General features: G+C 41.7%; 1 protein-coding gene across 2 annotated transcripts; it reads left to right on the top strand.

Annotated features, from left to right (window-relative positions):
• Positions 1 to 1,227: 1,227 nt before the first annotated feature.
• LOC115109260 (ATP synthase subunit delta, mitochondrial-like) lies at positions 1,228 to 19,267 on the top strand. Of its 2 annotated transcripts, none has more exons than XM_029633985.2 (5): positions 1,228 to 1,457; positions 2,432 to 2,585; positions 11,751 to 11,839; positions 17,623 to 17,766; positions 19,128 to 19,267. In XM_029633985.2, exons 1-4 carry the CDS (start codon positions 1,341 to 1,343, stop codon positions 17,743 to 17,745), a joined length of 483 nt encoding a protein of 160 aa, XP_029489845.1. In that variant the 5' UTR covers positions 1,228 to 1,340; the 3' UTR covers positions 17,746 to 17,766; positions 19,128 to 19,267. The 2 variants fall into 2 exon arrangements, with proteins under 2 accessions (XP_029489845.1, XP_029489846.1); XM_029633986.2 differs by having other exon boundaries at positions 19,109 to 19,267.
• The last annotated feature ends 7,621 nt before the right edge of the window (positions 19,268 to 26,888 follow it).

Genomic DNA, 26,888 nt, shown 5'->3' with positions numbered 1-26,888 from the left:
GTTTTGATCAACATAAAAGTATAGCGATCGCTAATAGCGTATCGACTGTATATTCCTACAGCAAGAACGCGTCTCTGTGCGTGCCTGATAATCTACAGCCTATTCTATTCTATATTTGATTATATTTATGTCAAATCATTTTAGAAAAATGGCCCTTGCGCTGCCAGCTGTTTCCATTCTTTCTACATGGACTGTCTGCAATATCACCGATTTAAACTGGTATTCAATGAATATAGTGAGATGGATTTTGAAATCTTCATGCGGACAGTAATCGATTAAATAGAATACTAAAATCTCCTGATTTTAATGTGGAACCGATAGGCTAAGGTTTGATGTCCATCACAAACGTGAATTTGCAAAAAAAAATAAAGAAATGCCACTCACCTAATTAAAATTGAGGTGGTCCATGTGAGGGAACTTAGGCAGAAGCCAATAGCGCCAAAACCTTCGCCGAACACTTAAAGTCTGATTTAAAAGCAAAAACTATTTATGAATGAAACCCTATGGCTGAAGCCACACCCACCACCCGGGACGCACCACGTGACGTAAGTGATTGAAGAGCTGGAGGAGGCGTGCACTGAAGATCATCAGCATCCATCCCTTCAAAGGTAGGCTGTTTGGGGGGAGGGTAGGAGACCTTATGAACACGCTTCTGGTGTATATGTAAATTCACGTTATTTTCCGAATAAAGAATTCTAATAGGGCTAGAATAATGGTTGATACGTTTCCGTTCTGAATTTGTAGGATATACCTAATATTCCTTATTATTTATAATATTATATATAGAGCTCTAATATTTTATTATATAGACTATACTTTATATTAAACATTATTATCTGAGCAACCATAGTGGATATTGTAGTATGAGGCTCTGTATTATTTTGCAGCTTTTGGTAAAACAGAATAACACTTTAACTTTGATTCTGTTCACCTTGATGGGTCAGTGATGATCTTATCAATCATCTCATCAGTGGATCCTGTTTGACATTCTAACGGCGCCACCCCCTGGCTGTGAAATGTTGCACACTGCCACATATGCCTTCACTTTTTCAATAAATCTGTCTATTTACAACGGCAGATAAAACCAAAATATGAAATATTCAGTGTTAAAGATCACACCGAACGAGACACATTTTCAGATTGAACACTGAGGGATACGAATCCTTGGGTTGAATGTGTTGCCTTTAGAAAATAACTACATTTCCCGTCATCCTTTGAACGCTCAAAAGGCATTGTTGTTCGGTTCAATGTCCTTGTCCTATCAGACGCACACTGTTTGACTGACTTCGCGCAAAGGCTTGGGGATTTGTTTGTACTTGAATTATATTCATTCAAACAAAATGATGGCAGCAAGGTTTCTCCGTTGCTCTCTCCCTGTATTGAGGCAAGCAAGATGCTACGCCGACGCACCTTCAGGTTCTGCCCAGATGTCATTCACATTTGCCTCGCCAACGCAGGTAATATAGTCCGGGGTTGACAAGGCTTATGCGATTGGCCTACGGTAGAGTCCTAGCTAGCTATCTCCATTGATATAACCAAAGACAGATATAACGTCACTCTCTTAATAATAAAGACACATTATCCAACCATACGCATGTAGTTAGCTAGCGACAAATCCCTGTGGCGTGCACACCGCTCAATAGCTACCTAGTTTAACTTGGTAACGTTAGCGAGTTAGCGTACCTACTTTTTACCTGTGCATGTAACAGTTAGTTTGAAATTGACGCTCGCGCGTGTATATTCTTCCAACCAAGCCTCGCCAAATCAGTTTGGCATGCCTAAATTGTTCTGTGCAACAATGTGTCCCTGTGTTGCCACTTGCTAGCTAACGTTAGATTTCAATAAATAACCTGTTTGTCAAAGCTAGTTACCTCAATGGATCACAGGCCCTTGCACTTTCTTATGATTTCACCTTGGGACTATAAATGGATTACAGTACTCTTCAATTGTTAGCAACCATTTCTGATTTAATAATTAGATTGGCTAAATCTTCAGGAGTGTGCTGACTCCACCTTCTTTGTCACCCACACAACTAGCTAGCTATTCTGTTAGTTAGCTAGGTACAAGTTAGCGTTAAAGCTAGCTAGATTTCACTGAAGTGCATTTGACGGTAATTTGCTAGCTAGTTGGAAACAGTCTTACCTAGTTACATAAGTCAACATTAAATAAGATAATTATGTTTGCTTTTCAACCTGTCAGACACTAATGGCATATTATATCACGTATGATAACATAACTGCAATGTACCTTACCAGAACCTCATTGACAACTAAAATATAGTAACATCTCAGTAAATATGCATGGACTTTATCCATTAGAACAATTATCTAGTACTGCATGCAGATACTGTATATTTCCACAGATAATATTCAACTTCAATTCTAAGAAAATCAATAATAGTCAATGTAATGCATGTTTCTCCTTCTCCCAGGTGTACTTCAAGGAGGCCAGTGTGAAACAGGTTGACGTGCCCACGCTGACTGGTGCTTTCGGTATCCTCCCTGCCCATGTCCCCACGCTGCAGGTTCTCCGGCCCGGAGTGGTCACCGTGTTCAACGATGATGGCTCCGCAGCAAAGTTCTTTGGTGAGATTTTGCTTGATGGCTCAGTGGTCTGATAACCTCATGTGATTTTATAATTCAAACATAAAGGGCAAAGAGGCTCATGAGTGTACCGGTTGGACGCATGAGGTGTGAGTAGCTCTGTTTTGTACGGTCAACTGTGGTTATATGTAGAAACCAGATAAAGTTAAAGCAAGCCCCTTGATTAATCAAGTCTCCAAGAAACTGGGAGAGTGAGCAATCCGTTTGTTAAACAGCGCCGCGACATGAATCCAACAGACCATTGCCGCCTTCGAAGGAAATGGCAACTTGGAGACGTAAACAAAAGTTATGAAAAGTTAAATGCTGTCCAGGAAAACATAGCTTTAATACTCTCAATGCACACCAAAACTGCTACAATTGTTGAAGAAAAAAAATAGCAGATTCGCTCAGACAGAGGATATTGTGTCAGATACGCACAAACAAGACGTGCGCATGAATTAACAAAATTAGCCTTTTGGGAACAAGGTTGTGAATTGGACCAGCAAGAAAACACAATCCGATGTAACATGAGAGTATTGTCCTGACCAGAAGATTACGAAAAAGGAGAAATTCCAGCAATGTGGTCAAGCTGTTATCAGAGGAACTTGTCATGGGTATATCACCAGAGGATCTGGAACGATACCACTGGATCGGAGTGAAACAGAACAATGCTAAATACCCACTCATGGGTATCATCAAACTATGGAACTTTCAGACCAAAGTCAAGGGGGAAGTTGGTCAATCCAAGGCCAGACTATTTGATTTGTCCAGGACCTGTCTGCTATGGAGGAAAGAACTGGGCTGGAGAGGGACATTTTTGGCTTGTGAAAGCAGGCAAGAAGGATTTATCTATAAACATTTTATTTTCCTTTATTGCTATGTCAAACGAGATGACTGATTTAGGTCACCTTCCAAAATAATCTATTTTGGGTTTGCTCTAATATAGCATGATTTCTATTGCTATCTGAACTCCAGAGTTGACATCTGAATGACAATGAAATCTGGGATGTCTGAGGTGTTACCAGGTTTATTTGCAGTGTTTTATTTTTGTTTAACCTGTAGTTTGGCTCTCTTCAAAATTAACATATCATATTCTGGCCTATGTTCAGAAATGTTATTTTTTTATCTTGTAAATACTTTATGGGCTTTTCTAACATTTAGTGTTTTTTTAAAAACTTTACTCATATTTAACTTGAACTGAGTATGAGATTATCATTACCCTAAAGAATGCATAAAAAGGATCCCAAATTATGTCATCTGTCTGCTTTCCTCTGTCTACATTTGTAATGCTAAAAGGTCTTTATTTTTACGTTTACGCATTTAAGAAATTTAGCTCTGTTTGTTCTCCATATTCCTTCGCTAAGTGCATTTTCAACAGACTTTTCTGTTGGTGTAATTCTGCATGATACAGGAGAATGATCCTATATCATGGCTCTTTGAAGACTGTAAATTTGTTTTACATTTACATTTAAGTCATTTAGCAGACGCTCTTATCCAGAGCGACTTACAAATAAGTCTTGGTAAGTTTTAATAAGGTAATGAAAATATATTCTCTGAACATAACAATTTTAAAAGCTTCTATAGTTAAGATTTATCAGCAGACCAAGAATCTAAAAATAAATATCACCCAAAAATAAATAAATAGGTGCTGTTACAAAGTTCTCAAGGCAAAAAGTATGGACGGCTTTCCCGTAGAATTTTGAGTTGACATTCTGGGACAGAAGAAGCGCCCCTATTTACTCAAATGATGTCACACATCACTCAAGTCGGTGCTTCAGAGTTCCATGTATCAAACCGTTATATAAAATCCAGGAAAATCTGGAGTCCTCTGCAGCTTTCAGACCCATAAGTGGCAACGAAAAGAATGTAACTCATAAGCAGAATGGCAAGTCTTACCATACAAGAACATGTTTCAATATAATACACTAACAAAATGAATGTAGATATATCAATAATGGCTGTTGTCGAAAGTCTTGAATAGCCTTTTCTATTCAAATCTTCAACTTTTCAGCTCAAATGATAATTTCTTAAATACACTATCTGATTTTAAACTGCTTTAGAAATGGGCACGAGACAGGAATGCCCTCCCTCCCTCATCCTGTTTGCACTAGCAATTGAACCACTTGCAGAAAGAATTAGACAGGACCCAAAAGTAGCAGGTATTGGTAAAGATGAATATAAACTAAGCTTATTTGCCAACGATATAACTGACTGTTATTAAACTAAATGCCCCCTTTAAAATTTTGAAAATAATTTTATATCCTGAGATGGGAAAAAAAAAAAAAAAAAACTATAGGGAAAAAGACAACTTCAGGGTCTACAGAAATCCTTCAACACTAGAACTGCCTGGCCTTTCAGGCTATAAGTACCTGCTAGAGAACATTGCTGGCCGTCTACTTAAGCATATGCATCAGATGCATATTATCCTGAAAGGTGCAGGAATCATAAGCGCCAATGCTTAATAAATAAAGGATTAATTGCATGAATAAATAAACTTTGCAAAAAAAGAAATGTCCCTTTTTCAGGACCATGTCTTCCAAATATAATTTGTAAAAGTCAAACTTCACAGATCTTCATTGTAAAGGGTTTTAACACTGTTTCCCATGCTTGTTCAATGAACCATAAACAATTAATGAACATGCACCTGTGGAACGGTTGTTAGTGTTTTAATTGCCTACCATCTGTAAGCTGTTACGGTCACAGTTATGAAAACTTAGAACACTAAAGAGCCTTTCTACTCTGAAAAACACAAAGAAAGATGCCCAGGGTCCCTGCTCATCTGCGTGAACGTGCCTTAGGCATGCTGCAAGGAGGCATGAGGACTGCAGATGTGGCCAGGGCAATAAATTGCAATGTCCGTACTGAGACGCCTAAGACAGCGCTACAGGGAGACGGGACAAACAGCTGATTGTCCTCGCAGTGGCAGACCACGTGTAACAACACCTGCACAGGATCGGTACATCCGAACATCACACCTGCGGGACAGGTACAGGATGGCAACAACTGCCTGAGTTGCACCAGAAACGCACAATCCCTCCATCAGGAGGCTGATAGAGGCTGGACTGTTGTAAGGCAATTCCTCACCAGACATCACCGTCAACAACGTCGCCTATGGGCACAAATCCACCGTGCTGGACCAGACAGGAATGGCAAAAAGTGCTCTTCACTGACGATTGGCGGTTTTTGTCTCACCAGGAGTGATTGTCGGATTCACGTTTATCGTCGAAGGAATGAGTGTTACACCGATGCCTGTACTCGGGAGCGGGATCGAGGTGTAGGGTCCGCCATTGTCTGGGGCGGTATGTCACAGCATCATCAGACTGAGCTTGTCATTACAGGCAATCTCAACACTATGCTACAGGGAAGACATCCTCCCTCATGTGGTACCGGTCCTGCAGGCTTATCCTGACATGACCCTCCAGCATGACAATGCCACCACGCACAGAATGAGCCGTATGGATGATTTCCTGCAAGACAGGAATGTCAGTGTTCTGCCATGGTCAGCAAAGAGCCTGGATCTCAATCACATTGAGCACACCTGGGACCTATTGGATTGAGGCCCCCCCCCCCACACACACACACAGAAATGTCCGGGAACTTGCAGGTGCCTTGGTAGAAGAGTGGGGTAACATCTCACAGCAAGAACTGGCATATCTGGTGCAGTCCATGAGGAGGAGATGCACTGCAGTACTTAATGCAGCTGTTGGCCACACCAGATACTGACTGACTTTTGATTTTGCCTTCCCCTTTGTTCTGGGACACATTATTCCACTTGTTCAGTTTCTCAGTTGTTGAATCTTATGTTCTTACAAATATTTACACATTAAGTTGGAAAATAAACGCAGTTGACAGTGAGAGGATGTCTTTGATTGCTGAGTTTATTAGTGGGAATATATGTTTGAAAGAAGTTATTTGTTAGTGAAGGATATGTTTAGTATAATTCCACAGTCCTAGAAAAACAATGCCTATAACTTATTTTAGTTTCCCTTACAATAACATTAGTGCAATCCATTTGATCAACTTTATTTGTTGATTTGATTAGTTAAGTCAAGTTACAGCTTCTTTTGACATGGTAGAAACAAATAATGTATTAATATAACCAGACAGGTGCTAAAGTTAAACAAAAGCACCAGTGGATGAACAATTGTAAGGGATGAATTACATAAATGGCATATTTTTGGTTAGTAGCCAGAGCAACGCTGCTGTGTGTGCGGTCGTGCTGAAGCCATGGACAGCTCGCATATTCTTGCAAAAAGTGACATTTGGAAATAGAGCTGCACCTCTTGAATTATGACAAAGGTAAGATTCATCGAAACACCAGATTATGCTTTCTAATACGGTATAGAAATCAATGTTTTACCTGCATGTGACTGAAGGAGGATTTGATCGGGATGATCCTTTCCTTCATCTTTAAATTTAACGGTGCGCCCATCTCTTTATGTACAATCTGACAGCTGTTAAGCCTAATATTGTCACCCATCAGATTGTCAATTTAATCTTGTCTATAGGCTCTTATTGTGTGAAATTAGTTTCGATGTGCATGCTGACTGGCATATTTTGATTCCCGCTCAAGTTTGATAGTCAAGGATATGTCTTGCATTATTGTGAAGGCCTACTGCAACACAGTATGTTTTCATTTCTATTAACACATTTGATTAGTAATGGTTACATTAAATAAAACTATCCTGTAACTGCTTATTTTTACAAAGTTAAATGTAAAAGAGAACCGTGTCAACCCGCAAGGCGCACTGTCAAATAATTTGTTGCTGATTTTAATAGGCATAACACACTCCTTACACAATTTGTCCTTCTAAGTTTAAATCAACCTCTTCACCCTCATCATTCAGTTAGGCCTAATTTTAAATTGAATTGTGAAGTAAGGTGCACAATTATCACCTGTTCATCCATTTGTCATTCAGCGAGGAGTGTGACACACTAGCGCCTGGATGGGTACCAACAATCTACAGCACGTGATCTCTAAAGAATCAAATGGCATAACGATCCATAGTATTTCTGAAATTCGCCCACATGGAAAACCTAGCATTGAAATAACATTTCAATGACAGAATTAAAAAGGAAATTTGGACTGACCAATGTTGACATTTACAAATACAGCTGAAGTCGTAAGTTTACACACACCTTAGCCAAATACATTTAAACTCAGTTTTTCAGAATTCCTGACATTTAATCTTAGTAAACATTTATTTTCTATGGATTGAGGTCAGGGCTTTGTGATGGCCACTCTAATACCTTGACTTTGTTGTCCTTAAGCCATTTTGCCACAACTTTGGACGTATGCTTGGGGTCATTGTCCATTTGGAAGACCCATTTGTGACCAAGCTTTAACTTCCTGACTGATGTCTTGAGATGTTGCTTCAATATATCCACATTATTTTCCATGCTCATGATGTCATCTATTTTGTGAAGTGCACCAGTCCCTCCTGCAGCAAAGCACAACATGATACTGCCACCCCCCCCGTGCTTCACGGGATGGTGTTCTTTGCAGGCCTCCCCCTTTTTCCTCCGAACATAATGGTTATTATGGCCAAACAGTTCCCATAGTGTTTATACTTGTGTACTATTATTTGTACAGGTGAACGTGGTACCTTCAGGCGTTTGGAAATTGCTCCCAAGGATGAACCAGACTTTTGTGGAGGTCTACAATTTTTTTCTGAGGTCTTGGCTGATTTCTTTTGATTTTCTCATGATGTCAAGCAAAGAGGCAATGAGTTTGAAGGTAGGCCTTGAAATACATCCACAGGTACACCTCCAATTGACTCAGGCTAATTGACATAATTTATCAGAAGTTTCTAAAGCCATGATATAATTTTCTAAGATGTTTAAAGGCACAGTTAACTTCTGACCCACTGCAATTGTGATATAGTGAAATAATCTCTGTAAACAATTGTTGAACAAGAGATTTTTTGGAGTGGTTGAAAAGTATGTAAACTTCTGACTTCAACTGTACATGCAACTTTTATCACAAGTTCGAGCTGATATCTTTTGGACAGAGCAATGTAGAGGTAAAACAATACTAAAATGATGGGTCAGATATGTACAAAACTTTGCAGAAAGCCAATCCAACTGAAGATGGAGTGTTTGAATATAATTAACAAAATTACAGTTAACAAAAATGTAAGTGCTCTGTTTCAAGAGATTGCATATGAGGGTGGTTTGAGATAGGAAATGGGTTGGACTGTACTTTTCTCCTCAATCATTTCAAAACTTTTGCTTAACTGGAAATCAAGTGATCCTCCATTGTTGCGACAGTGGAAGAATCAAATGCATTATTATTTGAATATTGAAAAGGGTGTGGGTAACCAAGGCAGTGGAGCAGTTTCGAGGTCATATGCAATAGTCTCGCAGGTGCTGGGAGCATGTGGGTCTGGGCAGGGGTGACGTCGTTGTTTGTGTGCGTCTGTCTTGTCTGTTTCATAGTGTGTAAAATCTCTTACCACACAAGTCTATGCTGTGAGACAGGATGCTTTCCAGGATCGCACAAAACGACCCATAGGCTCTGTCCCTAACCTCTAGTCCCTTGCATGAGCTCTAACTAAAAGGGTTAGTTCAATAGGTGTAGCAACATGGTGGGAATTCCTCTTCTTAACCCTTTATGAAATGGTGGGTGAGTCTCTGACCTCTGACGTTTATGGCATGAGGCGACTAGTGGTATCACCTAAAATCTATTTGATTCACTATGGCTAGATTTTTCCTCTGACACCCATATGTGTACAAATACCAGTGTATGTGGTAGGCCGGTACATCATTTTGGACACTTTGATTACATTTTTAATGACCTTGTGATATCAACTTAGAAATCATTGCTTTTATTAATCAGATATTTAAGCTACTTAAATGGGGACAGTGCTTGCGCATGCCTTCTGTGTTTTCTAGGTGATCGCAATAGTAAGTTCCATATCAATAACTGGCCACTTGAATGTGGACCATACAGCAGGGGTTAGTCTATCTCGAATTGTGGGGAGGACGATGACTGCATCCTAGACCTGGAGAAATATAACTTAGCCTACATTTGAAAGTGTTACCCTACTTCCCCCTGCTTTGAAATCCACTAGAATAGAACAAAATGGCACATTTGCAGAAGTGGCTGCACTGAACATTTTTAATGGGTGTATGTGAAACGAGGTTAGGGAGTAGAAATAGATGGTAGTATGAATATTGTATGTCGTTATGTGGATCCATACCTTAACACTACACATTGCCCATCCTTACTTTAAAGTCCCAGTGCAGTCTAACTTGTATTTTCCAGTTTTATTTATATAGAGATACACCTCTCCATCCACGGTGATGTTGGAATAATACAGTGGATTTCTGAAAATTTATAATGCCCCTTTTTAGTGTAAGAGCTGTTTGTAAAAAAATTATATTTAAAAAATTTCAGCCTGTTTTGGTGGGCTGGAGTTTTGGCATGTCTGGTGATATCACCAGGTGGTAAATTATTTAATAGACATAACAGTTCAAACCCATCTACTAATAACGGCTCCTTTTCACTTTTCTCCACTCAAACCCAGTCCTAGCAACATTATTGCTTGATTGTTCTTTGCTATTTTTTACAATTTGTTTTCAATTAATCACAAAGACCCTTAATTGTCACCCAGAAATGATTTGATATTGAGAATTGCTTCATTGGACCTCTTTTAACATGGAACCTCCAGCAGGGGTCAGGCCTATCTTGAATTGTGGGGATGACTGCATCCTAGACCTGGAGAAATCACACTTGGCGTAACACTTTCAAATCATAGTTTACTTCCCTGGATTGAAATCAGCTCAAATAAAATGTTATGTTAGTGACTGTACTGAACTTTAAGAGACTGTTGCAGTCTGTGCATGAAGGCAATGCATTTATTTAATTTCAATAGGTTAAGTTGTCTACATGGGGCTGGGAGGTATATTTGATTTATTTAACCAGGTAGGCTAATTGAGAACATTCTCATTTACAACTGCTACCTGGCCAAGAATAAAGCAAAGCAGTTCGACACATACCACAGAGTTACACATGGAATAAACAAACACAGTAGAAAAATATACAGTGTGTGCAAATGAGTTAAGATAAGGGAGTTAAGGCAATAAATAGGCCATGGTGCCGAAGTAATTACAATATACCAATTAAACACTGAAGTGATTGATGTGCAGAAGATGAATGTGCAAGTAGAGATACCGGGGTGCAAAGGAGCAAGATAAATAAATAATGAAATACAGTATGTGGATGAGGTAGTAAGATGGACTATTTACAGGTGCAGTTATCTGAGAGCTGCTCTGACAGCTGGTGCTTAAAGCTAGTGAAGGAGAAGTGTTTCTAGTTTCAGTTAAATAATAATCACCCATTTAAAAAAAAAAATGCAGTTTCCTTCCAGTTCTCTGCTGCCAATGACTGGAACAAAGGAGGAATTGGCTTTGGGGGTGACTAGTGAGATATACCTGCTGGAGCGCGTGCTATGGGTTGGTGCTGCTATGGTGACCAGTGAGCTAAGGCAGGGCTTTACCTAGCAGAGACTTGATGTCACCAAACCCACTGGCTCCAGGTCGAGTATGAAGCGAGGGCCAGCCAACGAGAGTGTACAGGTTGCGGTGGGTAGTATATGGGGCTTTGACAAAACGGATGGCACTGTGACAGACTGCATCCAATTTGTTGAGTAGAGTGTTGGAGGCTATTTTGTAAATAACATAATTGAGGATCGGTAGGGTGGTCAGTTTTACGAGGGTATGTTGGGAGCATGAGTGAAGGATGCTTTGTTTTGCGAAATAGGAAGCTGATTCTAGATTTAATTTTGGATTGGAGATGCTTAATGTGAGTATGGAAGGAGAGTTTAGTCTAACCAGACACTTAGAATATGTGGACAACTACAAATACCTAAGTCAGAACTGTCCAGAGTAGTGATGCTGGACAGGCGGGCAGCGATCGGTTGAAGAGCATGCATTTAAGAGCAGTTGGAGGCAACGGAAGGAGAGTTGTATGGCATTGAAGCTCATCTGAAGATTAGTTAAGTGTCCAAAGAATGGCCAGAAGTACCATGTCTGCTTAGAGGTGGATCTGAGAATCACCAGCAGCAAGAGCGACATCATTGATGTATACAGAGAAGAGTCTGCCCGGTATGATGGGTGGGTGGCTGAATGGATTAGGTTGCTTTACTCAGATTCTGTCTGTTTCAGTGAGCAGCGGGTCAATCACAGTGAACGCAGACTCCTCGGTGCAACTACTGGCTGAAGAGGCTTTCCCCCTGGACCAGCTGGATGTGGCTGTAAGTACCCAGCACCCACTCATAGACCTATTTATTATCTCTATGGCAACGAGTGGGCAACTCTTGTCCTGCAGGCCACAGGGTGGGCAGGCTTGTCTTCCAGGCCACCGCATCACAACTGATTCTAGTAATCAACTAATCATAGTTGTATAGTTGGCCTGGGGTGTATTCGTTACGGGAACCGTTTACCATTTGAAGAAAAAAAACAAACGGAGGTTCCTACCTGAATTTATCAAATATAAATTAATTTTTGTTTTCCTTTTGGGGTAAACTGTTTCTGTTAAACGTTTTGCAACAGACAAAATATTTTGCAAAGCATCGGCGGAATGATTACACCCCTGGGGTGGATACAATTCTGTTGCGAAACATTTATTTAATTGAAGCAAACAACTGATGGACCTACCTGAATTTGTTGTTCTTTTTCAACTGTTTGGCTAATGGTTACACACCTGGTGTAGTGTGTTAGAGCTGAGCAGGAAGACTGGCCGCAGAGGGATACCTTGCGTTTCCTTTGCCAATGGGAGCAGAATGTCCTTAAATCATTGAACCAGAGCAATCACAAGATGCTCTTCATCAGAGCAATAACAATTGCATGAATATTTCCCATCCTCTACATTAGGATTGCTTTGTTCTCTGAAAAGCTAGGCTAGAGTTGTGATTGGCGTCATTCAGCCCATGCAGTCAGTCATTGATTGAAACCCAAACCCTTTTATAAAGATGTTAACTGTGTGCAGCTCTGCTCAGTCAGACCTTAGCCATAGTTTTGCAAAAGGAAACCTATGAAATGACCAAATCCCTTACTCAACAGAATTCCGCACAGCATTGGCTCAAATGTCAGTCAAAATATGTATTTGTGTGTGATGTCCCTAAGGCCATGTTGCTCTTTACTTTTCACAGCCCCATCAGCCGACTAAACCCGTTCATTGTAAAGGAGCTCCCTCTTTCTCTTTGACCCTGTCCTAAGAAGGGCACATACTGTCAAGTTGACTCCAAAGAAATTGATAACTTTTCCTTTTTTTTTCTCTGAGAACAATGCACAGGAGAAACCCTGCTGTTAATAAGGCAGGAAAGGTCAGTCACTGTTGAGTTATAGCAGATGTGCCAAGTTCCCACTGGGAGACCTTTAACTCCCAGCTATGTTTGGCATTTCTACACTGTAATCGCTACTGTAACAAATGGGCCTTTCACAGGAAAGAGGCAATGTGAATTTGCAATGCTAGTCTCTCTCTTCCAGACCTACCAACATGCACACAATTTTAGGTTAAAGTATGCTGGAATGAAAAGATGCCCTAAAATAGGCTTCTCGTTGGCACATTGGTTTTTGACCCAACTGTCTGAAGTTGGAACTGATCCAATCTGAAGACTTGGGCGAGGAGAAAAGGCATCATTACGACGAAAGTAGTTAGCTACAGCATTTAGTCGACTAAGAGAATACTTTCTTGTGAGCACTTAATCTCCACAACTGTAGGTGCTAGCGCATTGGCGAGAAAGGAAATGTGGTGTTGCGATAGTTCAGTGTGCGTTTCTGCATGGATGGAGACAGACATGGCAGAGAGCTGTTCTGCTGATACCATCCTTCACAAAAAAATCTAATTTGCCTACCTTTAAAAAAAAGAATATTAGCCCTCTAGAGTCGCTGTCTGCTCCCCGTGGGGAATCTAATTAGCATAATAAAAGAATCCCCATCAATCTTGTCAGTTTAAAATATGTTTTGCATGGGCTGCGTCTCAATCCACCACATCTGCCAACGTTGCCCTTCCGCGTCTGCTGTGAAAGGTGACGAACTAGAGCGGTGTTCTCTCAAAGTCTGGTGCCCAAACGGTTTGGCCTACAAAACTATGACCCCACTATGGAAAGATTTGGCTCCCACGAACATGTCTGAGAGCCTCACGATAGTGCTCTATGACCCACAAGCATCATGGGACTCGTTTTGTAGTCGGTACAGCCGATCTGCCGTCCTCTATGTAGTGGGCACACGTTAAGTTTGCTGAAAATTAACGCAGTTGACAGTGAGGATATTTCTTTAGTTGCTGAGTTTATATATGGAGATATTTTAATCCCTAAAATGTGTTAAATGCTTGTCAAAATAAATACATAGTGATCCTTATCTGTCAGCTATAGGACATACACTTCAGAACAAACTTCCTATTTCCAATTTTTTTTAGTTTTTATCCATGTATGAAGCTGTTATTAAATGTTTCTATGGGCGAATAGCACTAAGGCCAAATTCAATGTTTCATCAATTAAAATCAGTTCTGATCATTTTTAAGGGGTCCTAAAATTCCAATTCCAATAGCTAAATGATCCATGGTATGACTATCTTAAAACAATTCCATATTTTCTTAGTAGATACCCCCATGGCTTAGATTCTATTAATGTATTTTTTGTTCATTCCTATTGCCTGTTGTGCAGTTCAAGGACCTAAATAAAAATGTTGACAATATTCTAAATATTAATTTATAATTGTATCTTGTCAAAGGTATGTTTACTTCAAAGTGTAGGAAAAATATATTGTGCCTTCAGAAATTCCATAGGCTGTCAAGTTGATCTAGTAAAGCAGAAATGTACCAGGTTTGTTTAAACTTCCTATTCAATTAGTCTATCTTGCAAGGAGAGGACATGTTAGGCCTAGGGCTGTTACGCTGACCATATTACCGGCGGTCACAAGTCGTGACAGCAGTCAAATTGCCTGTGACTGTTTGGTCACGGTAACTAGGCTTCTCCAAGCTCTGATGCTTCTGATGGTCATTAGTAGCCTACTTAACTGCTTGGTACTCAACACACTGTCAAATTGGTTGTTGGTCATTGCTAGACAACCATTTTCAGGTCTTGCCATAGATTTAAGTCTCAACTGTAACTCAGCCACTTGGAAACATTCCCTGTCTTCTTGATAAGCAACTCCAGTATAGATTTGTTCTTGTGTTTTTGGTTATTGTCTTGCTGAAAGGTGAATTTGATCTAGTTTCTGGTGGAAATCAGACCGAACCAGGTTTTCCTTTAGGATTTTGCATGTGCTTGGCTCCATTTCTTTTTTTTTGTCCTGGATAAATTCCCTAGTCCTTAACGATTACAAGCATACCCATAAGATTGATGAAGTCAACACTGTGCCTTAAAATATGGAGTAGTACTCAGTAATGTTGTATTTTTGGGGAAAATCCAGTAATGTTTGGTGTTCATGGAAGAAGAAAAAAAGTGAATTGCTTTAATTTTTTTATGCAATATTACTATAGTGCCTTGTTGTAAACAGGGAGCATGTTTTTGGAATATTGGCAAATGTCTACAATGGGCTACTAATGACGTGATAATAGTCAGTTCATCAATGACAAGGCATGTTGAATGAATGGTTGAATGAATGGTAGTAATCACACCTAACTTGATGGATTAGGTCAGAGATGGAGATCTGGAACAAGCCCATAGGCCTAGTTCAGTTTCATAGTCCAAATTGGCAACAGTAAGCTAGACTACTACATTGCATCCAGTAATTTAATTATTAGAATAATCATTACCCCTACATTTCACCTAGAACAATGAGTTATTGATACCACCTCAATTTAATTTAGGATAAAACCCACTGAAAAGAGTTTATTTGCCTGGCAGAAGCATAAAGAACAGGATGTCATTTTTTTGAAATATGTTCTATGCTCACAAAGATATATCCGCACAGGATTGGATTATGCAGCTTTAGCATCGCTGAAGCAGTATTTCCCCAAACTATGCTTACAGGGACCCGCTGCCTAGCTCTGACCCTTGTCTAAGGCTGTTACTCATGCAGCCCAGTTCTTTTGCCCAGTTATTGGCATTAGAGTTGAATTGATTGGTCAAAAGACCAATGGTGAGGCCTCCCGGGTGGTGCAGTGGTTAAGGGCGCTGTACTGCAGCGCCAGCTGTGCCACCAGAGACCCTGGGTTCGCGCCCAGGCTCTGTCGTAACCGGCCGTGACCGGGAGGTCCGTGGGGCGACGCACAGTTGGCCTAGCATCGTCCGGGTTGGTGAGGGCTTGGCCGGTAGGGATATCCTTGTCTCATCGCGCACCAGCGACTCATGTGGCGGGCCGGGCGCAGTGCACGCTAACCAAGGTTGCCAGGTGCAGTGTTTCCTCCGACACATTGGTGCGGCTGGCTTCCGGGTTGGATGCGCGCTGTGTTAAGAAGCAGTGTGGCTTGGTTGGGTTGTGTATCGGAGGACACATGACTTTCAACCTTCGTCTCTCCCGAGCCCGTTTGGGAGTTGTAGTGATGAGACAAGATAGTAGCTACTAAAACAATTGGATACCACGAAATTGGGGAGAAAAAGGGGTAAAAAAAAAAAAAACTAAAATAAAGACACATGGTGAAATATTTCAGAATTCGTGATACTGTGAACCATCAGATCCTCCTCTCCACCCTCTCCGAGTTGGGCATCTCCGGCGCGGCCCACGCTTGGATTGCGTCCTACCTGACAGGTCGCTCCTACCAGGTGGCGTGGCGAGAATCTGTCTCCTCACCACGCGCTCTCACCACTGGCGTCCCCCAGGGCTCTGTTCTAGGCCCTCTCCTATTCTCGCTATACACCAAGTCACTTGGCTCTGTCATAACCTCACATGGGCTCTGTCATAACCTCACATGGTCTCTCCTATCATTGCTATGCAGACACACAATTAATCTTCTCCTTTCCCCCTTCTGATGACCAGGTGGCGAATCGCATCTCTGCATGTCTGGCAGACATATCAGTGTGGATGACGGATCACCACCTCAAGCTGAACCTCGGCAAGACTGAGCTGCTCTTCCTCCCGGGGAAGGACTGCCCGTTCCATGATCTCGCCATCACGGTTGACAACTCCATTGTGTCCTCCTCCCAGAGCGCTAAGAACCTTGGCGTGATCCTGGACAACACCCTGTCGTTCTCAACTAACATCAAGGCGGTGGCCCGTTCTTGTAGGTTCATGCTCTACAACATCCGCAGAGTACGACCCTGCCTCACACAGGAAGCAGCGCAGGTCCTAATCCAGGCACTTGTCATCTCCCGTCTGGATTACTGCAACTCGCTGTTGGCTGGGCTCCCTGCCTGTGCCATTAAACCCCTACAACTCATCCAGAACGCCGCAGCCCGTCTGGTGTTCAACCTTCCCAAGTTCTCTCACGTCACCCCGCTCCTCCGCTCTCTCCACTGGCTTCCAGTTGAAGCTCGCATCCGCTACAAGACCATGGTGCTTGCCTACGGAGCTGTGAGGGGAACGGCACCTCAGTACCTCAGGCTCTGATCAGGCCCTACACCCAAACAAGGGCACTGCGTTCATCCACCTCTGGCCTGCTCGCCTCCCTACCACTGAGGAAGTACAGTTCCCGCGCAGCCCAGTCAAAACTGTTCGCTACTCTGGCCCCCCAATGGTGGAACAAACTCCCTCACGACGCCAGGACAGCGGAGTCAATCACCACCTTCCGGAGACACCTGAAACCCCACCTCTTTCAGGAATACCTAGGATAGGATAAAGTAATCCTTCTCACCCCCCTTAAAAGATTTAGATGCACTATTGTAAAGTGGCTGTTCCACTGGATGTCTTAAGGTGAACGCACCAATTTGTAAGTCGCTCTGGATAAGAGCGTCTGCTAAATGACTTAAATGTAAATGTAAATTCGGCTTCCTGTGTAAATGCATCCCAAAAACTATTAGCCTTAATTGGTTATTCAGTTGAATGAAGAAAAAAAGACTGGTACTGTGCTAGCATATTTAGTATGCATGATGTCCAGCACTTTGTAGTATGGATATTGGGTTATGGTTCTGTATTTGACCTCTCTGCTCTTTAGGCTGCCAAGGTCAACTTGGAGAAGGCCCAGTCTGAAATGGCGTCTGCGTCTGACGAGGCTGCCAGGGCCGAGGTCCAGATCAACATAGACGCCAACGAGGCAATCGTCAAAGCCCTGGAGTAGGCCGCGCGACTGGTCTTTGTGGTACGTATTGCAACCATGTACCTCTGTCAGGTGGTAGAAGTGTAGAGCATATGAGCTTCACATCTGACCTAGATGCTGTTGGAAAATCTTTAAAATGCATCCAATCCTCGCTCATATCCTCCTTGAAGCGATCAGTGTATTTTAAAGGCTTACATTTGCCGAGCTAATCGCCTACCAGCAATTTTTTTTGAAAGCAGACAGCACAGTGACTTAATGAATGACGAGTTATGCACATTTCAGCCACTAGGTGCAGGGTAGATCTTGTTACCAAGCTTTGACGTTGGCTAACAGAATTGCCAGCATGCGCTCTGTTTGAAGGAGAGATTTCCATGACTTGATCACTGATATCACGCAAGTGAGTTTAGAGGGTGTTTCAGCATGGGCAGCGCTATTGAGTACATTCACCGTTTTAGTAGTCAACTAGGTGGGACCCTAGAGAATGATAGAGGCCTCTGGTAGCCAAAAGGCTTTAATGGCATGGGTAGCGCCATTGAGGGCTTATAACGTTTTAATATAGTCAACTGGGTTGGACTTTCTACTTCATTGGCTGATCCATCCTGGTGACCCTGTTGGAGTCATGTCCAATTGGGTCATCAGGAGGGATCGGACAATCAATTTTCAGCGAACTGAAAAGAGTGACCCATGGATATGTGTGCTTTGGGGACCTTTAACAGAATGTGACTGGCAGAACGGGTGTTGTATGTGGAGGACGAGGGCTGCAGTAGGTATCACCCTATCAAAAACTTTGGCCAAGTCAATAAAAATAGTTTTTTTGTGTCAAGTTTCAGGAGCTCCTTTAGCACCTCGGACTAGGTGACTGCCTGCAGAGGGAAACTTTGTAGAGGGGCAGGGGAAAAGAGTGAAGCATCAGGTATAGTTGCATTAGAAGGGGTGGGAGATGAGGAAATATTGGACGGGCAAGGAGGCATAGGAATCCTGAATTAATAGTGGTGATTCGAGCTCAGCCATGTGCTTCTTGTCAGTAAAAAACACTTAAACTTTAAGGGGCATGGGCAGCTGTGAGGAGGGTTTATTTTCTTTAACTGTTTTCCAGAACCACTTGGGGTTAGACCAACAGAAGTGGAGTAACTGCCAGATCACAGACAGGGGCTGGACCTGTTTTTTTAACATTTGTGTTTTCTTTATGGGGGTGTGTTTTGTTAACAATACCACTGAAAATATCAAAGGTCCAAGTGTCCTTGACCGAGGGGTTCAAGCTGAGCCTTCCATTTTATCTCTATGGTTCAGTAAGTATTTGTATGGATTGTTGGGTCTTTAGCACACCCCAATGTTATGTCTGACTGTTTTTATTTCTGGATGACTGTGTACTTACCGTAATCAGATTTTCGCCTTTGTTCCAGGTGTCGTGTTGGTATAAAGGAAATGAAAATTCTCCAACTGTTTCCCGGACCAGTCGAGTCAGTAACTGCAAGATCTCATGCTTGCTTTGTACAGTGGAATGAAATGACCAATAAATTTATTTGGATTTATCTGCCAATAATTCTGTATTTTTGTTCCTTTTTATGTAGGATTCAATGACTGGTATTGTGTGCTAAATTTTGTAAGGGAAAAAATACCATGTTGACCATGTAAAGATCTCATCATTCCATCTTTGTCTCTCGGTGTGGGAAAGTTCTTTGAGTCAATATGGTTACCTCAGGTTTTTGTGGTGCTGTCCATTTTAAAACCGCAATTAGTGTTAAAAAGCACTCCAGAGTTCTAATCATGTTCTGACTCAAGACTTTCAGTCCTCCAACCACAACCGGTTTTATTAATGTTTACTCTCACCAGGCCTCATTATTATTGTGTGCAAGTACAGTTGAAGTCGGAAGTTTACATACACTTTAGCTAAATACATTTAAACTCAGTTTTTCACAATTCCTGACATTTTAATCCAAGTAAAAATTCCTGGTCTTAGGTCAGTTAGGATCACCACTTTATTTTAATGTGAAATGTCAGAATAATCATAGAGAATTATTTATTCAGATTTGATTTCTCTCATCACATTCCCAGTGGGTCAGAGGTTTACATACACTCAATTAGTATTTGGTAGCATTGCCTTTAAATCTAACTTGGGACAAATGTTTCTGGTTGCCTTCCACAAGCTTCCCACAATAAGTTGGGTGACTTTTGGCCCATTCCTCCTGACAGAGCTGGTGTAACGGAGTCGGGTTTGCAGGCCTCCTTGCTCACACACTTTTTCAGTTCTGCCCACAAATTTTCTATAGGATTGAGGTCAGGGCTTTGTGATGGCCACTCCAATACCTTGACTTATTTGTCCTTAAGCCATTTTGCCACAACTTTGGAAGTATGCTTGGGGTCATTGTCCGTTTTGAAGACCCATTTGCGACCAAGCTTTAACTTCCTGACTGTCTTGAGACGTTGCTTCAATATTGTCCGTTTTCCCTCATGATGCCATCTATTTTGAAGTGCACCAGTCCCTCCTGCAGCAAAGCAACCCACATGATTCTGCCACTCCCGTGCTTCACGGTTGGGATGGTGTTCTTCGGCTTGCAAGCATCCCCCCTTTTCCTCCAAACATAATGGTCATTATAGCCAAACAGTTATTTTTTTGTTTCATCAGACCAGCGGACATTTCTCCAGTTTCTCCCCATGTGCAGTTGTAAACCGTAGTCTGGCTTTTTTTATGGCGGTTTTGGAGCAGTGGCTTCATCGCTGAGCGGTTTTGCAATGGCATTGCTCAACAATATGTCATAACATGATGCCATATGCTGGTTAAACGTTTTGTCAGTCCCCCTTAACTGCACCAGGCTTATTGAACTTCTATTTCAGTCTATGCTGACAGATGGTGACTCATTTACTAATCTAATTTAACCCAAAACTAAAATCTTGCATAAATGGTACCGTAGTTATGACCAAATGATGTTTATATAGTAGATATGTCTGTTCATGAGATGACAAACTTCAGCCCTACAGCCACTCGTGTCTTTTGGGTATAAAGGGCGCACTGGATACTTGTTTGTAAAGACTTCTTTAATGGTATAAAAGCAATGTACATTTAACAAAAACATCAATGTAACAAGAGTTGGTCCCATATTTTATGAGCTGAAATACAAGATCCCATAAATTGTCCATACACCCGAAGCTTATTTCTCTCCATTTTGTGCAGTAGAGCATTTTCTCCAAGATAAACCATCCATCTGATAGATTTGGCATATCAAGAATCGTATTAAATGGAATTATCATTACACAGGTGCACCTTTTGCTGGGGACAAAAGGCCACTAAATTATGCATTTTTGTCATAACACAATGCCACAAATGTCTCAAGTCATGAGGGGGCGTGCAATTGGCATGCTCACTGTAGGAATGTCCACCAGAGCTGTTGAATGTTAATTTCTCTACCATAAGCCACCAACATCGTTTTAGAGTTTGGCAGTACGTCTACCGGCCTCACAACCGCGGACCGCGTGTGGTCGAGTGGTTTGCTTATGTCAACGTTGCGAACAGAATGCACCATGGTAGGGTTATGGTATGGGCATGCATAAACTACGGACAATGAACATAATTGCATTTAATCAATTGCAATTTGAATGCACAGCGATACCGTGACGAGGCACTGAGGCCCATTTTTTTAAGGTATCTTAAACCAACAGATATTTCTGTATTCCCAGTCACGTGAAATCCATAGATTTGGGCCTTAATGAATCCTCTCTGACGTTGTGCAGTACAAAATGGCTGAAAGGGTGTGTCTCTCTCTGGGTCTAGGCGTGGTTGTGACTTGGCTGGGGTCGATGTGTAAAATATCCACGGCTCTTCCTGGGACTGCTGACAATGTTTTTGTTTCAGTGTTTCATTCCAATAGGAGGGGTGTCACATTCTAGAGGGATTTGGGGAGTGCCAGGTTGAGGCTGTGGGCACATGGGTCTAGAAGTGTGTTAACCCCCTCCACTTACTAACACTTGTGTGATTCACTGTGTAAGTGGGGGCAAGCACTCATCGAGCAAGCAGCATGTGCTTTCATGCTCCCACTAAAATTGTAGGCCTATGTACATTTAGATTTAGTCAATAAATAGGTTGGTCGAAAATGACTTTGCAGCAGCGGTAAAAATATAACGTTGCACCAACGTTGTTAATTTGCCAAGCCATTCATGTCCAATTGGCCAGTGATGTAATCATGTTGGGAGGGAGAGGGGACTTTGCGAAGGACGAACACTTTTATGTTTTTGTATGTCATAGTAACCTTTTCATCCTGTGATGTATTGTCATTACTGATCACGCACAGTCAATTCTAGGTGTTATTCACAGCGTATTACTACCATTATACTGCATGGCGGCCTGGCCCATTGGAAGAGCCTCTTCTAGGGCGACAGGTAGCCTAGCAGTTAGAGCATTGGGCCAGTAACCGAAAGGTTGCTGGTTCGAATACCTGAGCCGACAAGGTAAAACATTTGCCAATGTGCCCTTGAGCAAGGCACTAACCCTAATTTGCTACAGGGGCGTCGTACTACTATGGCTGACCCTGTAAAACAACAAATTTCACTGCACCAATCCAGTGTATGTTACAATAAAACACACAGAGAGAGAGAGAGAGTACCAGTCAAAGTTTTGGAAATATCTACTCATTCCAGGGTTTTTCTTTTTCACTGTGCCTTGCAAAAGTATTAATCTCCCTTGGCATTTTTCCTATTTAGTTGCATTACAGCCTGTAATTTAAATAGATTATTTGGATTTCATGTAATGGACATACACAAAATATTCCAAATTGGTGAAGTGAAATGAAAGACATAACTTGTTCCAAGAAATTCTAAAAAATAAAAACAGAATAGTGATGCGTGCAACCCCCCCCTCAAAAAATATATTTTTATTCCAAGTTGTAAGGCAACAAAATAGGAAAAATGTCAAGAGGGGTGAATTCTTTCGCAAGCCACTGTACTGTTTTCTACATTGTAGAATAATAGTTTTGATGTCTTCACTATTATCACTATGAAATAACACATGGAATCATGTAGTAACCCAAAAAGTGTTAAACAAATCTAAATATATTTTAGATTCTTCAAACTAGCCACCTTTTGCCTTGATGACAGCTTTGCACACTCGTGTCATTCTCTCAACCAGATTCACCTAGAATGCTTTTCCAACAGTCTTGAAGGAGTTCCCACATATGCTGTGCACTTGTTGGCTGCTTTTCCTTCAGTCCAAGTCATCCCTAACCATCTCAATTGGGTTGAGGTTGGGTGATTGTGGAGGCCAGGTCATCTAATGCAGAACTCCATCACTCTCCTTCTTGGTTCAATAGCCCTTACACAGCCTGGAGGTGTGTTGGGTCATTGTCCTGTTGAAAAACAAATGATAGTCCCACTAAGCGCAAACCAGATGGGATGGCGTATCACTGCAGATTGCTGTTGTAGCCATGCTGGTTCAGTGCACCTGAGTTCACTAGCCTTTGTCTTAGTAATATATTTTGGCTGTGTGGAGCTTTCCTGTCCAGTTACATCCCTCTCCTCCTTGGCTCTTCCTCCTCCAACTCTCCATCAGTCACTCCTATATGAGCTGTCCATTTTCCTCTGTATCAAGGTTACAGTACTAAGCTGGTTGCTCTCTCTCTTTCTGTAACACAGAGCACCACAAAGGAATGCATTTGTTACACACACCCAAGCGTGCGTCACGCACAGACAGACATCTAGGACTCAAGACAGTCAAGTGATGGCTCAGGCATGTCAGCGTACTGGTAGGTCCAGACAAGTATAACGTGGTTATATGATTGGAAGGAACTTTTATTGGGGGGTAGTGCCAGAGGGAACGGATACCAAGGGGAACACCTTTTTGGGTATCTTGTTTCTCTTTTCTGGCTCATGAGTTATTTGGAAACTTTTGACAAGCAGTGAAGTTCAGTGGACTTTAAAACAGAATTTACCCACAATGCGTGGTCTGTCACTCACGTCACCTCCTCCCCTCTCCTTGGCTCGCTAGGTGACTCTCCTCTCCCTGTGTGACTGAGTGCTCAGTGGTTCCCTAATCACATGCCTCTCTGCTGAAGCACTTGGAAAATATGTCATTGAGCTAGTTTCCACCGAGGACAACCAAGGCAGGCAAGCAGGCATAACTCCTTTAAAACGCTTAGACCAGCTCTGGCAGGGCCCAGATTCCAGCTCTGTCCTCCTCACGCCTGCATGCAACCTCCGTCCGACAACTTCCAGTCCAGGGCACAGTGGCGCAGGCACCAATGTCAGCTCCGAAGGCCTGTCGTGTGGCTGTGGCCCGGCACTAAGGGCACAGAGGAATACAGTTATCACGTGCTGATTGGCCAGTAACACTTTGTGGGAAATGACAAAAACAACGATGACAGGGACGCCCATGCAGGGGTTTGGCAATATCTCAATTGATAGCAGTGAACCTGTTTGGACTGCAGGACTCCCCAAAGATAGACACGTGTAGATTGGTATAGGCTTAGAGACCACCACCAGCTTGTCCTTCAGAATGTATCCCTTTCAAAAGGGGGAATGTTCCATAGAGGATTCCCAAGGATATCCGTCCTGCGTCAACCTCCTATACCCTGGCTCGGCTCACCCCCCCCCCCCCCCCACGTCAGCCCATTTAGGATTTTCCACCCTCATGGTCTTGAAAACCACATTCACTGCGTATCTCTGCATATTATGTCCTGTGCCCTAGCGACCTAATATGTCAGACCAAACAGGGCTACAGGGTCAGATATGGTCCAATTTGCCCCTTTCCATTGCAGCTATGTTTGTCAGAGGACATATTGTATTTCAGTGGTTATGAGTGCGTTCAGCCCCGGCCAGGGCGGTCAGGCATCCACAATATGCCGTCATTTGTCAATGCCCCACATGTGTTAGGAAAGGACGGAGGTAATTCCAGAACTCCCTACAAATAGATTCTCAGGGGATTTTTCCGAAATGTTCTGAAAGATGGAAATGTGTGTTTGAAGTGGTACTTGGTACTTATCATTCATTGACAGTTAAAGTAAATAATGTAGTGTTGCATCTATGAGAACATAACTGTTAGGCCAGGACTATTGCATTATCCATTATTAGGTGTCTGACTCCCTTGCCAAGTATTTTCTTAAATAATTCATTTGGCTAATATTAGGTCTGCATGATAAACACATCCTTAACAAGCAGTTAATGTCAGATGTCAACTGGACGGTAAAAATAGACACATCTGACTAATTAACTCTGAAGTTTTTGTTGGCTGACTCGCTGTATCAAGTAACGTCAACAGAAATAGTACACCAACCTGACTAAACATAGCCAGATAGCTATCTCGCTGGACTTAGTTTGCAGTATTAACCTTGACTAGGGTCTTTTTCCCCCAGATTATTCTAGACAGTGTGAGGATTTTGTGCAACAAAATATCTATTAATATAAATTATTCAGAGAATAATGCAATCCTTGAAATAAAACATTTAGAAGTGTCTCTGGTGCGGAGAATTCTCCCCTCACAAGTTTTATAGCTACGGGATGCTTTTCTCTGGCAGTGGGTAGTTAAGAAGTCGAGCCACAAATTCCTTTTCGGCTGCTTATGAACTCAACTCTGTCCTTTTGATCTCTCAAGTCTCCCCTACATTAGTCATATGATATAATAGTGTAGATATAGACGGTAAGTTTGAAGTCAGAAATGATCCATTGAGAGCACTAAAAAAACTTTTATGGCTAGGGGTTTCGACAACATCCGGTGAAATTGCAGAGCGTGAAATTCAAAATAAATTATTAGAAATATTTAACTTTCATACAATCACAAGTGCAATACACCAAAATACAGCTTAACTTCTTGTTAATCCAGCCACCATGTCAGATTTCAAAAAGGCTTTACGGCGAAAGCAAACCATGCTATTATCTGAGGACAGCACACCATCAAACAAACACATGACAATCATAATTCAATCCTCCAGGCACGACACAAAACTCAGAAATAACGATATAATTCATAACTTACCTTTGAAGATCTTCTTCTGTTGGCACTCCAATATGTCCAATAAACATCACAAATGGTCCTTTTGTTCGATTAATTCCGTCGTTATATCCCCAAAATGTCAATTTATTTGGCGTGTTTGATTCAGAAAAACACCGGTTCCAACTCGCCCAACATGACTACCATTTACTAAATAAGTTACCTGTAATCTTGGTCCAACTTTTTCAAACAACTTTCCTAATCCATTTTTAGGGATTTTAAAACGTACATAATCGATAAAATTTAAGACAGAATACACTGTGTTCAATTGCGGCTAAAATGAAAGTGGAGCAAGCTTTAGGTCACGTGCCCCAAACAAAAGAGTACACTAGGCTGGACCCTCATTCTGAATAGCTGTACTTCTTCATTTCTCTAAAGAAAAATATCAACCAATTTCTAAAGACTGTTGACATCTAGTGGAAGCCCGATACATGAATGGGGCCATGTATCGTGAGATTTTGAGTGAAAACCTCCTTCCATCAGCAAGGGCATTGAAGATGAAACGTGGCTGGGTTTTTCAGCATGACAATGATCCCAAACACACTGCCCGGGCAACGAAGGAGTGGCTTCGTAAGAAGCATTTCAAGGTCCTGGAGTGGCCTAGCCAGTCTCCAGATCTCAACCCCATAGAAAATCTTTGGAGGGAATTGAAAGTCTGTGTTGCCCAGGAACAGCCCCAAAACATCACTGCTCTAGAGGAGATCTGCATGGAGGAATGGGCCAAAATATCAGCAACAGTGTGTGAAAACCTTGTGAAGACTTACAGAAGACGTTTGACATCTGTCATTGCCAACAAAGAGGAATATAACAAAGTATTGAGATAAACTTTTGTTATTGACCAAATACTTATTTTCCACCATAATTTGCAAATAAATTCATTAAAAATCCTACAATGTGATTTTCTGGATTTTTTTTCTCAATTTGTCTCTCATAGTTGAAGTGTACCTATGGTGAAAATTACAGACCTCTCTCATCTTTTTAAGTGGGAGAACTTGCACAATTGGTGGCTGACTAAATACTTTTCCCCCCCACTGTATATACATATGAAATGAGTAAAGCAGTATGTAAACATTATTAAAGTGACTAGTGTTCCATTATTAAAGTGATTCCAAGTCTATGTATATGGGGCAGCAGCCTCTAATGTGCAGGGTTGAGTAACTGGGTGGTAGCTGGCTAGTGATGGCTATTTAAC

Source organism: Oncorhynchus nerka, linkage group LG25 (assembly GCF_034236695.1).
Source record: "Oncorhynchus nerka isolate Pitt River linkage group LG25, Oner_Uvic_2.0, whole genome shotgun sequence".
Lineage (NCBI taxonomy): Eukaryota > Metazoa > Chordata > Actinopteri > Salmoniformes > Salmonidae > Oncorhynchus > Oncorhynchus nerka.
The sequence above is the reverse complement of the archived record's forward strand: the minus strand, read 5'-3'. Positions and strand labels throughout refer to the sequence as shown.